This window comes from Pocillopora verrucosa, chromosome 6, assembly GCF_036669915.1.
Source record: "Pocillopora verrucosa isolate sample1 chromosome 6, ASM3666991v2, whole genome shotgun sequence".
In the NCBI taxonomy this organism is placed as follows: Eukaryota; Metazoa; Cnidaria; class Anthozoa; order Scleractinia; family Pocilloporidae; genus Pocillopora; species Pocillopora verrucosa.
Genome location: NC_089317.1, coordinates 3,578,262 through 3,595,303, shown reverse-complemented (window position 1 = coordinate 3,595,303; position 17,042 = coordinate 3,578,262). Strand labels below are relative to the sequence as shown.

Here is a 17,042-nt window from a genome sequence, read left to right as displayed (position 1 = left end):
AAACATATGTACTTAATTTTTGAGGTAGGAATAACGCTTCTATGGAAACCCTTAAGCGGCCAACATTTGCGTGCAGGCGTGATGAACACTCTTTAAATCTAGTTATGTAAAAAATGTTTCAAAAGACACTCCCCTTAGTATTTTATGAATTATTTTACTTTTAATAAAACTAAATAGGGTTCACTGGCGCGCTACGCGGCAGAGTAATCAAATACACCTGCCTGCGATAAGGACGCAAGTTGCTGAGAGATCTTTTGTTATTATAGCTGTTCTGTTTATAATAATTTTTGTTCACGTGAATTATCTTAATTGTCTTTTTTTCCTATTAATTTTTTTGTATATTTTAAACATTTTCATAGATACTTTTGATATATTGTAATCAGAAGATATTTCAATTCAGGGATCTTACTGATAGCAGGATAGTCTACTTTAAGGCTTCTGACAGGACTACCCTAAGTTTTACCATTGGTTATTTTAGGATAGTATTATGTGATCCTGTTGTTTCGAGAATTTGTGTGTCAGACAAGTGGATCTGATGGGGGTGGGGCCAGGATCTCTCGGAGGGGGGCCTTCCTCCCCAAACCACCGCCGATTTTTAACCATTATAGGGTCCGTGAGTTGGGGCTCTGATATCCAATCCTGGAATTGATTCTCTGTCAGACACTAGGCTTTGAAATTTACATGCAAGACTAAGCTTCTTAGAAATATGTGTGGTACTAATGTGCCTTTAGTTTGTCATACTTTTTTTATCAATAAGAGTAAGACCAATGTAGCCTAAGATCTTTTTCTTCAAAGCCTGTGTGTTTATTGACCTGCCCTCAAAACAGTTAAACCCTGTGGATTATTAGTGAAAGTACCAATAAACTGCTATCCTCGCGGTCATGTTATTTATTAAATATGTTTCTTTTTTTATTTTAGCCGTAAGTGCCTACACTTCAGCTTTAAAGACTTCCATCATAGGCCAAACGGAGTTCCAACCCAAACTGCTTGCCTCTCGCACGATTACCAACGCGAAAACAGACGAAATATTCATTAATCTTCTCATGCAACATGGAAGAAAAGCCCTGATCAAGAATGACGAGACATGTTATTCAAGGAGAAAAGTGCTTGAGTACTACGGAAAAGTTAGCGGTACCCCAGTCAAGCACTCTAGTGAAATATTTCTTGGCGTGATTGATGATCAGGAAAGTGCTAATTCTATTCTTGTCGTTGGAAAAGCAGGGATTGGGAAATCCCTGTTTTGCCAAAAGGTGATTCGCGATTGGGCGAACAACAAATTACTTCAAGCACTAGAAAGCAGTGAATTTCCCAATTTAAAGTTTGTGTATTTGCTCACTTTCCGTCAATTGAATTTGCTTGAGAATAACTATGTGACATTAAGAGAAATCTTAAATTGTTCTTCGGTACTGGATGACACATGTAACATTGATGACTCAACATTTGAGTACATTGTAAATCATCCCAGGGAAGTAATGATAATTCTCGACGGCTATGATGAGTATTCTCAGAAAACCAACATCGCTGGAAACTCGGATGGACGGCATCCCAATAACGCTAGATGTAAAATGCCGGTGGCCGCATTGTGTTCAAAACTCATCAATGGAAAAATCTTGAAAGGGGCTATCGTCATGATTACCTCGCGTCCTGATGAATCGGACGAGATGGGAGGAATCCGTTTTAAACGATATGTGGAAATTGCAGGATTTTCGTCGGAACAAGTCAAAGAATACGTTGAGAAATACTTCGAGAAAAACGAAAATATGAAGAACGCTGTTTTTAAACATGTCATGAACAATGAGAACCTTGTGAGTTTTGCTCATATTCCTATGCTCTGTTATCTGTTGTGCTTTGAGATGGAGTATACCCTAACCGAATCAGAAAATCCTGATGACCTTCCTGTCTCAACAACCGACGTTTACACCAAACTTATTGAAATATTTGAACTTAAGCACTACGCCGAGTCAGAATACAGACAGAAAGAAATTCCTGAGCAATTCAAGGCCCCTCCTGTCATCAAGAACACTTTAGATAAATTATCAGAACTAGCGGCTAAACTGTTGGTTGAAAGAAAGCCAACTTTTGATGAAAGGGAGATGGAAGGCGATTTTGAAGCGGAAGAAGTCAGCAAACTGAAAGGTAGTGGTCTTCTTTACTGTGGTCAGCCTTTCAGGACTGCACTGATTACAACCACGAAGCACTTTAGCTTCACACATCTAACCGTCCAAGAATTCTTAGCTGCTCGTTGGTTCGTTAAGGAAAATCGCGTTCCAGACGAAGAATGCTCTGAAATGGTTTTCCAATTTTTTGCTGGCGTGTTATCAAGTGAGGGAAACGAAGAACTGATGAAAAAACTATTAAATTCGCCCTTTATGCATCGTAATCTTAAAATGACGTGTCTGACTGAGTATCAAAACAAAGAATTTGCCAAAAAATTCATCAGGAATAATCCGCAAGCGTTTTGTAATTCAGATGGCGTCATGGCTTTTATGGGTTTATCAGATATGGACTGCATTGGAGTATCATTTGTGTTGGACATTATGAGTGAACTAAATAAAGAGGAAGCTGGAGGGGCACAACACAAATGTTCTGATAAGTTCGTCACAGTTCAGAAGTTACAACTTAGAGAATCACAGCTAACACTGTCTGGAATACAACGAGTCTGTAATTCACTAAACAATGAACACTGTCTTGTGTCTGAACTGGAATTATTCGAGATTTACTCTACTGATGAATGTGTTGATGTTATTAATAGATTAGTAGTAAGGAAGTTAACCAAATTAAGTCTAGTGATCACTAAGATCACTGATACCGGTGTGGCCAGTCTATGTGAAGCTTTACAGCATCCAAGCTGTAAGCTAACCACACTTAATCTGCAGGGCAGTTCTATCACTGATACCAGTGTTGCCAGTCTATGTGAAGCTTTACAGCATCCAAACTGTAAGCTAACCACACTAATTCTACAGGAATATAACATTGCTGATACCGGTGTCGCCAGTCTATGTGAAGCTTTACAGCATCCAAGCTGCAAGCTAACCACAATAAATCTGGGGTGTAGTTCTATCACTGATACCAGTTTTGCCAGTCTATGTGAAGCTTTACAGCATCCAAGCTGTAAGCTAACCACACTAAATCTGACTTCGTCTCTTAGTTCTGAATATTGCGAAATTCTTAAAGCTATAACTCAGAGACACCGACCAGCTTTAAACCTGTCTTTTGAGGGTATTCTAAATCTTATATAGTTTCATCAATTTTTAGTTGATTTTTGTATTTAAACAAAATAAATAGTTGCAAGTCAAATCTTAATTTTGGGTCAAAGAGACTTACCAGGTAGACGAAGTATTTTTAATCACCAGAGTGAAAAATAACGCTTAATGTAAATAGAACCGCAAATATTTTGTCATAAAAGGTTTTTTTTACTAGCGACATTGTTTACTGTACTTGGTTTGTGGGTGAAGACCACTCGAGTGGTGACAAGTAAGACTTGGGGTCGGGGGAGGGTGGGAGGGTAATCTTCCGAGAGGCTACTGGGCATCTAAGGAAGCTTTCGGACAAGAACATTTAGTTAAAGTTTCTCGAGGTAAGAAAAAAGAGGAAAATGTCTTCCCGTTCACCTTATTCTGATTTGATTTTTGGTGAAATCACACCCTTCTAAGTACTGCCAAAAAAGAGATGGTTTTCTTGTTTTGTTTTTTTTTTCATTAAGCAACAATTTTTCGTTTTAACTGTCCGCTGTTACACTGTACCGATCACTGCAAAACTTTTTCATCCTCGTTTAAGTTGTTCAGCTCTGTTATGTTAAGTTCCAGACGAATTACATGTAGAAAGCTGGATCGAGAGATAAAGTAGGAGGTTAAATTTCCCACTTGAGAACCCAGCTTATGTAGCATGCACCACCGGTTTTAACCTTTTTGGAGTAAGTTGCCGTGGTGTATCCAAGCTCAGATTAGTTCACAGATTGGACATTTAATCTCTGGTTTCACAAATTAATATCTCGAGTCAGCTCTGTTAGTGCCGCTTGACAAAGACGCAAAATGGTGATGGGAACAGATTAAACGGAAAAATTTGTTTTTTTTTTAATTGAGGTGGTATGTTTGGCGTTTTACAAAAACGGTGAACTTATTACTGATTAAGTTTGCAATAACGTAAGAAAGCTTTTGATACTATTCCTTTACGAGACCTGCCTCCGTTAAAGGCTCCCTCTCCCCCTTCACTGGCTTGCTCACATTCACACGAGCACCTACAAAGCAACAGACAGAGGAAGCCACTGTCCGTTTTTCGAAACCGGTTTTGCTATCTTAACAGTTCTTCTAAGAACCTCATGGCCACTATTGGAGACAGAAAAGTCAGTGCTATACTCGCTAAAATAAGAGACAGCCAAACGCTGCTGATCTCGCCAATTACATCTCCCCAGAAAAACAGTCAGCCTCCAAACGTTCCATTGTGAAGGTACGCACTAAACGAGCCAGTGCAGAATTAAACGACGACTTGCTTTCGTCAAAACTAGCTTCCAAAAAGCACTAAGAGTTACCAAACGACATGCCTTTGTAAAAACCAACCCCTAAGCGTCTTAAGACGGAAGCGAGTTTCAACAACCTGCGGAACACAATTGCCTACATGGAGACACGGCGCGCAAAAACAAAGAAATTCTTTTTTGTTCTTGTATGGAGGGTTTAAAGGAAGGAAGAAGGAATTAAAGTCGTCTGTCAAAACTGTACGAAGAGCATTATCAGTCAAACCTTCGATCCCAACAGCAGTTTTGAGAGACCTTATATGACTGATTCATAAAGAAAACTCTTTCAAATTCAACCACAAAAACTATTTTCAAACACTCGCAATAGCTTTGGGAAAAAAATGATGGTAGCTTTTGCAGTCATATTCATAGTTCTTATTGAGAAACAGCTACAAACTAGCTACAAGCCCACAGAAACCATTTCTTTGGAAAAAATACATTGATGACTTTTTTTATGCGCGAACCATTCCCGAAACCGAAATCAACAACTTTATTGATTTTGGTTACTCATTCCGCGCCACCTTTAGATTCATGAATGAACAGTCATCAAAAAAAAATTGTTTTTCTCGATACTGAAGTGTTTAATGGACCGAGGTTTACCGATAGCAAAATCGTTGATGTTTCAACATATTACAAGCCGACAGGAACGTTCCAAGATACACACAGTTATCTTCACGCCACCTTCTCAGTGTTAACCCTTTACACCCTAACATCAGTATGTATATTCTCCACACTGTTCTCTATACATTTCCTAAGGTGCTGACAAAGGAGAATTAGCGTAATGATCCAGAGCTTCTGTGGTTGTTGATCATTTCCATAATTCTCATGACCTTAGTGCGTGACTAAAGGGTAATATTGTAATGAGAAAGTAGATGCTAGTCACTCTTAGGGGCTAAACGGTTAAGAAGGGTTTAAAATGAGAGGCACTACACCACTACACTTACTAAGAACAAACTCAGTTAAAGAATCTTTTGAGTTAAAGAAGAAATAATTTTTATCTCGCCTCATAAAACGAAATTACCCTCAGGACCTCGTCCAAAAGGTGTTTGCCGATGCCCAGTTCTCATCACGCAACACGGCTATGAGAAACAAACCGAAATCATCTAAAAAGATTTTCCCGTTCGTTATGACTTTCAACCCTGCTAACCAGAATGTCAAAAAGATTCTTATAAAACACTGGCACCTTATTTCAGGCAACAATAACCTGGTGCAAATGTATCCTAATCCGCCAATTGTTGCTAATCGGAAGGTCAGGTCTTTAAAAGATTCTCTTGTTAGAACAACTTCCTTCACTTCAATTACACAACAGCATATTAGAAGTTATACACGATAAGGGTCTAGTGAAAATACTACAAGACAACGCAATATTTTCAGCCCTTCCCTTCTAATAAATCCTAGTTCCTTCGGATAACTCCTCCGTCGGAATCTACGCTTCTATGCAGCACGGAATGCATAGGCCTAAGATTTGATTCGTCATGGGGACTCAGGATCTTTTTCTTTGTCGTGAGCTCGTGACAAGACGGAAAACCATCTCTTTTTTTGCGGAGAATTTTCATGCTGTACCGTAGACGTTAATGCGCGCCAAATTTACTGTAAAAACTGAATATGACATGATTAGATCATTTTTACGAGCAACACCGCTCTTCTACCATGAGTGCGATCCCTTAAGGTGGGGGAGAGGGATTTGTGGTGTGTGAAAGGTGCTAAAGATGGCTATCATATGATACAGAGCTTAACAGCCTACCTCTTTTTCATAAATTGCAAAATTATTTTATGACAAAAGGAACATAAAGTGATTCTTAAGTCGCACGGTTACTGATCAAAAACGAAACCTGAAATCTACAACTCCGATGTATTGCTCCCCGTTTTCGTCTCAGAAATGTTCCTTTTGATCACCAGCACACATTATGTTGCAGGTATCTAAAGCTTTAGTGAATTCTTTTTTTCTATATCTTCGTATTCAATGTATCGAAATGTAGCATTTGTAGTTTTACTGATGCTCGCCCGTCCTTGTTTTCTGTTCCACAAAACTGTCTTGAACGAATGCGCTATTTCAATCCGAGGCAAATTCACCATGAAAATATGGCCCAAATATATTTTACGGAAATGAATACATATATTTATTCAAAGCGCGCGAATTTTATTACCAAGTACGGCTCAAGGAAGCGAGGTATGAGAAAATACGAACCAAGTAAATACCAATGACAACGCTCGGATTTATCTCTGGACTACCTTGCCATATGATATTCCAGTATAGTGGTACCAATATATGATGTGCGTTATTGACCAAACTTGTTCGGCCTAGACGGCTGGAAATTGGCCGAGTTCTTTTATACGTTTATGCGGACTGGAACGAAGTCTTGGTCCATAAATACGCAAAAAAGAATGCATTTAATATCTAGCCATCTTGACCGAACAAGCTTAATATACAAAGGACTTATTATACAGAAAAAAGCTTTCGCTTTATTGAGAATCAGGTATGACTTTAAGTTTAATTTAAGAGCCGGGGAAAAAAGCCAACTGTGTTTGTAACACAGTATAATGCCCACGAGAGTTGCCTATGTTTTCTTTACAATTAGGTGTAATCAACTGAGTTGATGACGTAAATTGGCCACCGCAGAGAGTTTAGAGGCTGACGCTTCGAGCGTTCGCCCTTCGTCAGAGCGACGACGAGGGGAAAACGCTCGAAACGTCAGCTTTTCAACCTCTACCGTGGCCAATTTATGTTATCAACTCAGTTGATTACACAAAATTACCCTGATATACTCTCCCACCGACGCAGCACCACAGTTTCTTTGGAAACTTACCTCCTTTATTCATATGTTTTGTTTGTTTTGTTTGTTTTGTTTGTCTTTTGCCGCCGCTTTTTTGCGACTTCATCGACGACATTGTCCAAGAATTACGAACTTTGGAAGTTTGCTCCACGCAAATGTTTTTCCTTTCGCGCGATCAACGCGGGCAATCCCGAGCGGGTAAGATAGGTCCATCTTGCCCGCTCAGGTAGCTAATTAGAACACAGGATTCGCTTCACACTGTCCATGGGCGCAGCCGGCGATAAGATAAATGTCAATATATCAGTTTCTTTTTTAATAGATAGGCTGTTTAACTTGAGATATTCATCAATAGTGCGAGACTTTTGAAGAGCAAAAGAAGTTTGGAAGCCAGTCTAGTGATGTAGGTGTGAATACTCCTGATAGAACTGAAAAGGCTGGAGAAAACGGAGGTACGGTGGTGTTGATGGAAGTTGTACATAAAATCTGATAAAATAAATCGGACAAGATCGAAATATTTCATGGTTTTTTAAGATTTAAAGAAAGGGCTGGTATGTTTAAAGAATGAGGAGAAAGTAATAATACGAATTACAAGTTTTTGAAAAAGAAATAAGGGATGGAGATTGAACTCATAAGAATTACCCCACGCTATTAAAGAAAAAAAAAATAAGAGCGTAATATAAATCGACGATGATATTGATATTCACATGATATCTGTTTTGAAAGATTAATCAAATAGAATCATTATACGGACTCTTCAGCTTTAAACTCGTCTTCATTTAAAATTAAAACACGTGTACTGATTCCAATGATAAGACTTGACACTTCCGTTTCAAATTTCCCACCCCAACCAAGCAAGGTTCAAATTCCCCTTCCCCGGTAAGGCCCTTGTTGGAAAATGCCCTTGAGTTACCCGGGGAGGATGTTCAAGCTTCGATCGGTGTGCAAGTCCAAGCGTCTACAATAACAAGCGAGAGCTCCGAATATAAAACTTTTTTTATTATTTAATATGACTTTTAATACGAATAAGAAGGAATTTGCCAATAAAGAATTACTCCTTAGCCTGTTTTCTTAACGTACGAGGTAGACAAAAACGTACATTTCCTGTTCAATAACATCTCTTAAGTGCTATCGACTCGCAAATCAAATTAAGTTATTTTAAAATTAATTTATTGGAATATTGGAATATAAAGACTAGAAACTTGTTTCTAGTCTTCCTCGGTTAATCTATTTTGTTTACATTTGACAGCTGTCTTCAACATGGCTGAGTTGCGGGTTTTATGCGGTTAATCTATACTTCGAGAGACTTATTTGACGTTGCTAAGCTGACGATTCTCGCCAAGGTAAAGTAATTGATTTACCATATAACTTTTACCTCTATTTCTGTAACTACCCGCGAGGAAATTGTGTCTTTAGACCACGTTAAACCTCGTAGCTAATAGTGCTTCGGTCAGCACTTCCCGTTTGTTGGAAACAGGTTCATATTTTCGAATCCATTGGGAATTGTAATACTTAATATGTCTATATTCACCAGTTTTTGAGGTTGACTCCGTTATTTGTTTCCATATTGCTGAATTTGGCTGGATTTTCTTGGTTGGATATAAGCATGTTGGAGTAAATATCCTCTCAGTCTCTTAGAACTTGAGACGCCGTCCGGAAAACATGCTCATCATCGGACAAATTTCCGGAAAATTTTCAGGCTTTGATGGGCAACGAACAACTGACTTTGGATGCCAGAAGCGATGGAAAATTTGTTATATTCGGAACATAGTAATCAAAACATGAAACAGTTTGGATTTCGATCCTCAAATAATGCAGTTATAGTTTTATAGTCCCCGTGAGATTAAATTGAATGTTCATCTTGTGGAAGATGTTATCGATCTTCCTTTGATAGCGCGTAAGTTTAATGTGGATTCTCTCCATATGAAAGCTAATCAAGCTGCCCCACAACAGATGATATTTGTTACTGCTAACTTCAACTTGCATACTTAGGACATTGAGAATTTCAGTATGAATGTTGTGTACAAACAATGTTTTATCGAGGAGATAACTTTCCTGGAATCAGCCGAGAGACAAAATATTGATGTTTTTCTTCATTTACACAATGAAAACGGCAAGTGATTGAATCTTTGTTGTCAGTAAATATACCTACAGTCTTTGAAATGGAGTATGTGTGGACCAAGGAAGAAACCTTTGTAACAATTTTCCTCTTATTACACAATGCTGCATTGCTTGCTAAAAAAAGTGATTGTTTTAGGTTTATTCTCAAAGGGGATATATATACCATCAAATGAGCAATTGTATTAAGAGCAGGCTTCTGATTGTCTAAGGTCTATTGTCTGATTGCCTATTTTTTGCAAGGCAGAAATTGGCAAAAATTTTGCAATCCCCAATTTTTGGCGGCAATGGCATCAAACTAGTACCCTTTGACCAAAACTTCATTGATTGACACATGCAAACCACAAACCTATCTCCCTCCATTAAATGATAGAGAAATGATCACCTTTGCAACTCTCAGGGTCTCTCAGGTCTCTATTGTTGGTTCATTATCAGCAGGCTTCTATGCAGCTAGTATTAGCTTTTAGACATAGAAGGCAAAGACTTTACTTAAATAGAGCTTGCTTTTGAAACCGTCCTTGGTCGAGGACTCCACATCCAGGGGAGTCATGGTTCAACATTGAGATCATGTATCATACTTTGCTTTCTGTTTTTCCTGCCAATCTTTTTGGTTGCAGCTTGCACCACTTGTGCTGGCTTCCATAATTCCAATGGAAGGAGAAATACTTGTTAAATTCCCCAAATTTGCATTAGTTGCTGGGCCTGGGACACAAGTCAGACAAATGAATGAAAATATCGCTTGAATTTCTTGTTTCCCTCAAATGAAAACAGAGGGTCAGATGGACAAGCAAAAAAAAATTCTGTCCTGCTATTGCGTGCGATTAACTATACCAGCAGACCACAGTGTATTTTTCCAGCTTAAATTTTATCTAGACAAGTCTTGCATGGGATGACAGCTAAATGGTTAAAAAAACAAGATTGCTTGGTTTGCCAAAATTTGGAAGCCTTCTATGCAGGACATAGCTCTTTTGAAGATTGGAAAAATTTTGGCAATTCGCAAAACTTTGCCAAGTTTTTAAAATTGGGGATTGCACTTATTTTATGTTACTTGTTGACAGATTTTTAGCTTAAACAAACCAAATAAGCTGTAGTGTGATGCAGTCCTATATTTAATAAGAAAGGAGTGTGATCTTAGGAGAGCACCATGTTTTTTTTTTTGTCAGTGATGAACATTGCCATTTACTAACAACAGTGGGAGACATATTGTTGCCTATAGTCAGTGTGCTGGACTCAGGTTCCAGAGGTCTGAGTTCAAGACCTGGCTGAGTCGATGTGTTTTGTTCTTGGGCAAGACACTTTACTCTCCCCATGCCTCTCTCCACCCAGAAGTATAACTGGGTACCAGTGAATTGTTAGGGAAGCTTGATGAAATGCTGGTGGGGGGGAACCTTGCGATGGACTAGTATCCTATCCAGGGGGGAGTTGTTATTATCCTCGTGGCTTTATGTTAAGGAAACAGGGACAACTTCCTGCTAGGGGGGCCACTAGGCTCAAGTACAGACTTTTTTGCTACCAACAACAGTACCTCTGATCTCATAGGGTACTTCAAAAATTTTCTGAAATTTTGTGGGATGTTAGAGGCAAACCTTGGGGGGAAAAACCTGGAAACTTGTTTTCATCATGGCCATGGTAATTTATTTCTCTTTACAGACCATTAAATAAAAACCAAAATGCTTGGAATTAAGAATTGTAAACTAGTAAATATGTGATTGACATGTATAAAAAGCTCAGAGCCAGAGAGGACACCTTTTTGTTATTTTGACAAACAAAAGCTGTTTGATTAGTTTGATCACTCAAAAGAAGTTTTTGGATTAGAAATAAACTTTAATAGATAAAAATATTCTAATTTGTTTTTCTTTTTTAATTTGTTTGATGATCAGGAACTTCTTAAATTGGTGATCATTTCCTTTATTCTTGTGACCTCTACATTTGATTCATGAGTGATACTGTGAGGAGAAATTAGAAGCCAATCACTCTTAGGGGTTGAAGGGTTAAAAAGGAAGACACATCACAATTGTTGTATAAGTTTGTTGGGTGATAATAAATTTAATGTTAAGTATGTGGAAGGACATTTTGGCACTGGGAAGTTCAAATAATGACTTTTGTGTGTATTTTTCTTTACAGAAGACATGTCCTCATGGCCTCTGCCACTCCATCAAACCCTTCTACTAAAGGAACCTCTAACTATGCCCAGCTGTGTCGCCTTCTTGTTGAAGTTGGACCACATGTGCTAAGGGAGATCTTTGACAGGGTATGTCCACCAGAAAACCTTCACGGAGCTCTGACTAATCCCACAAACTGTGCCAAATTACAAACACTTCGAAAGAAGAGAGTCCTGAGTACCTCCCAGTGGCACAAACTGTATCCTGTTGTCAAATGGTCAATTTCCTCAGGGAACTTTGACAGCTCCCTCCTGCTATTACTTCTGACAAATGTCTTTGGTCTGACTCTCCCTGCCTCTGGCCAGGATGACCTTCCTTTAGAAACAGACACCTCTCCAGCAGCTGACATCATTCGCATCAAGATCCTCAGAGACAGAGTTTACAGCCATGTTACCAGTGGTTCAGTTGATGATCCAACTTTCAGTTCCTACTGGAATGACATCAGAGACACCTTTCAGTGTATTGGAGGGGCCCGCTATCGTGATGTTATCAATGATCTTGAAATTTATTTTATGGATGCTGATAGTGAGAAGGACTACCAGGAGCTTTTTAAAGAGTGGTTGAAGGATGAAGACTGTGTCACAGACAAATCACATGAAGATGAAATGGTAAAAAAGGCCAGGTGGGAAAATGATCTGGAGAGTTCCATTGAGATAAACGAACAAAATTCAGGGAAGGAAGGTTTGTGTGATTTACTTTTGTTGATTTAAGTTTTAACTTGTCTCTTTTGTGTGATTAATGTTAGATATTAAGTGGATCATGAAATAAAAGAAATTACCTCCAAAATTTCTGTGTGGAAATTCATAGGTACACTGTATATGTAAGTAAAGTTTTCTGTTTTTTTTCTTGATGTTATGAATGAAGTCTACGAAAAAATTTATCATCGAGATATAATTCTGTACTGAAGATGATGGATTTAAAGCCTGATTATTTGAGTGAAAGATGATGAAACTCAGTGAATGACACAACCATGCAAACTCAGAGAAAAAAGGGGAGCACTTGGAGGTGTTTTTTTTTTCCTTCAAGTATGCCTGTGTAATTTTCTACTGTGAAATCAGTTAGTGTGGGCTTAAAATGTTTTATGCAGGGTCACAGGTGCATTGACTTAATTATTATTCATTACCAGTTTTCTTTTCTTTTTCTTCATCGTCTGTTGATTTTCTTTTGGATCTGCTAATAACTTCTAATAAATGAATGGAAAAAAAATGAAATACTACGTTCTTCTTTTTCAGAGACAGTAAAGATGTCAGGGGAAACTACATCAGCACAGAATAGCAATGCAAGCCCACCAGAGCTTAATGTTACACTTCCATTGATGAGTGATCTACCAAAAACTTCTTTTGCCTGGAGCAATGTTGAACTTCCTGTTGATATTCTTTTATTAGCAGTGGAGGACTGTGAGTTCTTAAGCTGCTTTGCCTACCTGAAGGAACCCTTCAAGAGTTACCACATCAGTACTGGCCCTGTGTACTTTGGGTGCATGGGTGATGATCAAGGAAACAAAATGAAAATTGCATTGATGAGGTGCTCCAAAGGTCCTGATGTTCTTCAGGGTTCTTTGTCAGTTTCAAAAGATGCCATCTCAGTACTGAGACCCAAGGCTATCTTTTCTGTTGGTGCCTGCAGTGGTTTGAATAGCAAAAAGGTCAAGTTAGGAGATGTGGTTGTTTCAGCAAAGCTGATAACAGCTGTATACAAAACTCCCCCCAGCAGAGATATTGGTAACCTGATCAAACATGTGGCTGATGGGTGGAAGGCACCTTTACAAAATGCTGATGAATATAATGCCAAAGTGCACTGTGATGGAGTGGTTCTGAGTATCTCAGAGGCAAACAGAGATATGATTAGGAAACATCCTGAAGCAATTGCAGTTGAAATGGAAGGTGGAGGTGAGGATCATAATAATACAAATAATTGATGAGCCAAGCACTTTTGCACATGTAGCAAATGTTTTGAAAAACACTGCTCTGGTATTGTCTCTGCTGGTCCAAGCATACACCATATAACATGCCAAATTTGCAGGAATTGTGTATGTTGTATTTAAAGTGATTTGATGTTTGGCTGGGTGAGAAGATTATTTCACAGGTGAAGGTGACTGAGACTTCTTCTGGATAACTAGATTGAATTTGCTCCATTAGGGTGTCATGAATTATTTTAAATTTGTCACATGAAAAATGTAGAAAGTATGTTGTTAAATAGTTTGAGAGTTGAGGAATAGTATCACAGTCCCCGTTAACCCTGAAACTCCCATGAGTGACCAAGATAGAATTTCTCCTTACAGTTTCAATATGATATTAAGCAGACAAGTAATGGGAAAAGAAAAAAGTGTGAATTAGGGGATTATTGGTTGATCCAAAACTAAATTCTCCTAACTAACATCATAGGAATTTTATGACATACATTAACCCTTTAACTCTTAGAAGTGATTAACATGTAACTTCTCCCTATAATATCCATACATTATCCAGCAAACAGGTAGTGAGAATACTGAAACTCATCAGGTAAAAGATAAAATTACCTTGATAAAACATCCAATTTTTTTGTAACCAATTTACAAGGAAATGTGTAGCAGCTAGAAGGGAGAATTAACAATCAGATCTTGGGAGTTAAAGTGTTAAAGAGGATCATTAAAGAGATCTTAGGAGTGAAAGGGTTAACTCTAACTGACAAAACTTTGTCTTTTGAAAAATATTGAAAGTTACTTTATATGAAACAAGATGAAGCCTGAAGAATAGTTTTACAGTCTCAGTGTACAATTTTTTTTGATTACTGGTTGAAAAAAATTAGGTTTCTGTTCCAACTAATGTCTTTCTGCAATGTGCATGTTTACAACAGCAAGAGTGCAGCTAGAGTGTGACTCTTTGTGAGCTTTGATTGAACAATAACATGTATTTTAAAGATGCGAAGAAAATAAGCTTAAGATATAGTTAACAGACATTACTGTTTATTTGTTTTGTTTTTTAGGAGTGTATGCAGCAGCCCATGATTTTAAGACAGAATGGGTGGTAGTCAAGGGCATCAAAGACTTTGTAGATGAAACGCACTCTTCAAGTAAGAAATGGAATGAAATTGCCTGTGTGATGGCAGCTTCTGTTGTGGCCAACATTTTGAATGATCCAGTCATATTCCAAGATTGGCCTCATTTTAATGCAGGTATTGCTTCCTGTCTCAATCTTCTCTTTTTACAAGGATAGGTCTGACTTAGATCTAAGTTCCCTCAGCATATTTTTGTATGAATTATAAATCAACGTGATTTAATCAGTAATAGTTGACAAAGAGGAAATTAAGTTACCCTTATTTTGAGTTTACATACCAGTAAGTGGCTAGAGGTGATGGGAGAAAAAACTTGTGGTTAAATTGAATGATGTAATGATGAATGACAATTCACTCCATGAGCCACGTGAACTAGCCTGTTTTCTATAGTTAGCTTGGTTTATGTAACACCACCAAAATATGGAAAATTCAGAGGCTAATGACATCTGCCAAAGTGATTTGAAGTGATTTGATATATGTTCCTGGGCCAATAAGAAACAAATCAAATTGTTTTAAACTAAAAAAAAATTGATTAATCCAGTACTACATGTGTGACTGTATTTTGATGGTGAAACTATTGGAATGGAAAGGGAGGTGATAAATACCAGCACATATGTTTATGGTTCTGTTTTTTGTTGTTGTTGTTGTTTTTTTTTAACCCTTTATGGAACCTGACATGTTAGTAGATTGAGACAAATAAATCAGATTGTAGGTAAATTTCTTAAGAGCTAATGTCAGCATGCATCAAACAAACAGCGGCAAGTCACCCAAATTTGTTTCCCCTCCTTTTGTCCTTTGAATTTCTCTGTCACGCTTGTCACGCACTGATATAATAAGTTAGAGAAGATAAATAAACTGAAACTCAAATTTGGCTGCAACGTGGTAGAGCATGATTAACGTGATCATCGAAACAGCTAATAAAATCATAAATAAACAAGGTAAGAGTGTTATGTTAGACTTTGTACAAATTGTGGTGATTTACGCCAATTAACGGTGGCGACAAGTAGGCGCACCATGTACATTTCATAGTCGCTATCAAGTAAATTTTGCCGGACTTTGAGTTCGTCTCAAGATAGAACAACACAAATACACAAGGAAATTTTTACAGTAACTTTATAACCATCCTTTGGTCTTTTAAAAGCTTGAAGCTCAGTAGATTGTGTCATATCAGTCATTGTTAAAACTGTCTTTGTTTTGATGCTACTTTTCGACATAGGAAAAGTATGTCGGACAAAAATATTCACCAAAAAATAAATATTTCTTTGGCAGCTTCAATAACGATAGGGGATTAAGTCTAGATGATAAAGCAAAGGCTTATGTTCACAGAAATACCGTAGGTCTAGTATATTCATTACATGAGGTCACATAAGGTCGAAAAATGAGGTCGCTCACCTCATGTGAAAAATTAAGAATTAAATCCAAATGTCCACAGTGTGTTTTCATCGGCAGTATCTTTGTCTGTTCGTGGGTACTCGTGTACAACTGCTGGAGTGCACTTTTGTTATTTCTAAGCGTCTTATTGAGTTTGATCTGTTCAGAATCGAGTAGATAATGACATAGGTATCATTGTTTATCTGCACGTTTATGTGAATTTGTGATGTAAATGTGCTTATGAAATTGCACTTATCTTTCTTACTAATGCAGATTCGCTAAGTGACCTCAGAGACACAACTGAGAAGATAGAGATTGAAATGAAGGAGGTTAAAGAGACGCTTTGTAGCCTGACGACCACAGTGGAGAAAAGCACAGATGAAGGTTGGTTGCTATAAATAGCTACTCACAGATAAACTGAACTATCAATAGGGATTCCGTTCCGTTAACTTGAGTACACTTTTCAGGTAATGAATTGTTGTAAGAGCACGCCTTGGCTACTAGGTTAAACCTAAATGAAGACACCAGGTAATGTGTGGGATGAATGAAATGGCACGGAATCTCAGGTTACCTCTCAGATTGGATAGCTTTCTGACAGCACTCTTACACATTTGGCCGAGAAGGGTTATTGCCTGATTTTAGTTTTACTTTTGTTATGGACATAATGAATCTAACTTCCTAATTCGTTAGATTTTACCTGCATATTCTTGAACAGACTAATGCAATCCTTCCTCCACTCAAATTTTTTGTGGAGTATTCTATTTTACATGGAAAAAATTTCTGAATGAGGGCTGTGTTAGTAAAAAGGGGCAGGAGAAGGCGTATGTGGTTATTTTAATTTTCCCGAGCGAAAAACTGTGAACGAAACTTCACAATGCATTGCAGCCGGACCTCTGGTTTGTTCCAGCGTTTTCCTTTTTCTATGATTAAACGACGTGAAAACGAGGGCGGAAGAGCTTTCTTTGTTTTTTTTTTTGGAAAATTTTATATTTTGATTAGAGTGGAGAACGAAATAAAGCGAAGTACAGTTTTAACGAAAACATTGGCATTAACTTTGGCTCGATGTTAGAAATTAAC

General features: G+C 37.9%; 2 protein-coding genes across 6 annotated transcripts in view; both read left to right on the top strand.

The window, feature by feature from the left end:
• Positions 1-3,400, top strand: part of LOC131788457 (uncharacterized) — a 71,404-nt gene extending 68,004 nt beyond the window's left edge. The window contains 1 exon segment of the mRNA XM_066168005.1: positions 919-3,400. Coding sequence (XP_066024102.1) covers positions 919-3,239 — 2,321 coding nt within the window. The 3' untranslated portion in view covers positions 3,240-3,400.
• Positions 1-17,042, top strand: part of LOC131771835 (NACHT, LRR and PYD domains-containing protein 3) — a 39,334-nt gene that overhangs the window by 8,567 nt on the left and 13,725 nt on the right. The window contains exons 1-5 of one of the 5 annotated variants that reach the window (XM_066168028.1): positions 8,522-8,624; positions 11,524-12,242; positions 12,794-13,450; positions 14,526-14,714; positions 16,239-16,349. In XM_066168028.1, the coding sequence (XP_066024125.1) occupies positions 11,537-12,242; positions 12,794-13,450; positions 14,526-14,714; positions 16,239-16,349 (1,663 nt within the window). In that variant the 5' untranslated portion in view covers positions 8,522-8,624; positions 11,524-11,536. Of the gene's footprint in view, positions 1-8,521; positions 8,625-11,523; positions 12,243-12,793; positions 13,451-14,525; positions 14,715-16,238; positions 16,350-17,042 lie in introns of those variants that run through there. The other 4 variants (XM_066168024.1, XM_066168025.1, XM_066168026.1 and 1 more) reach the window with 4 other exon arrangements.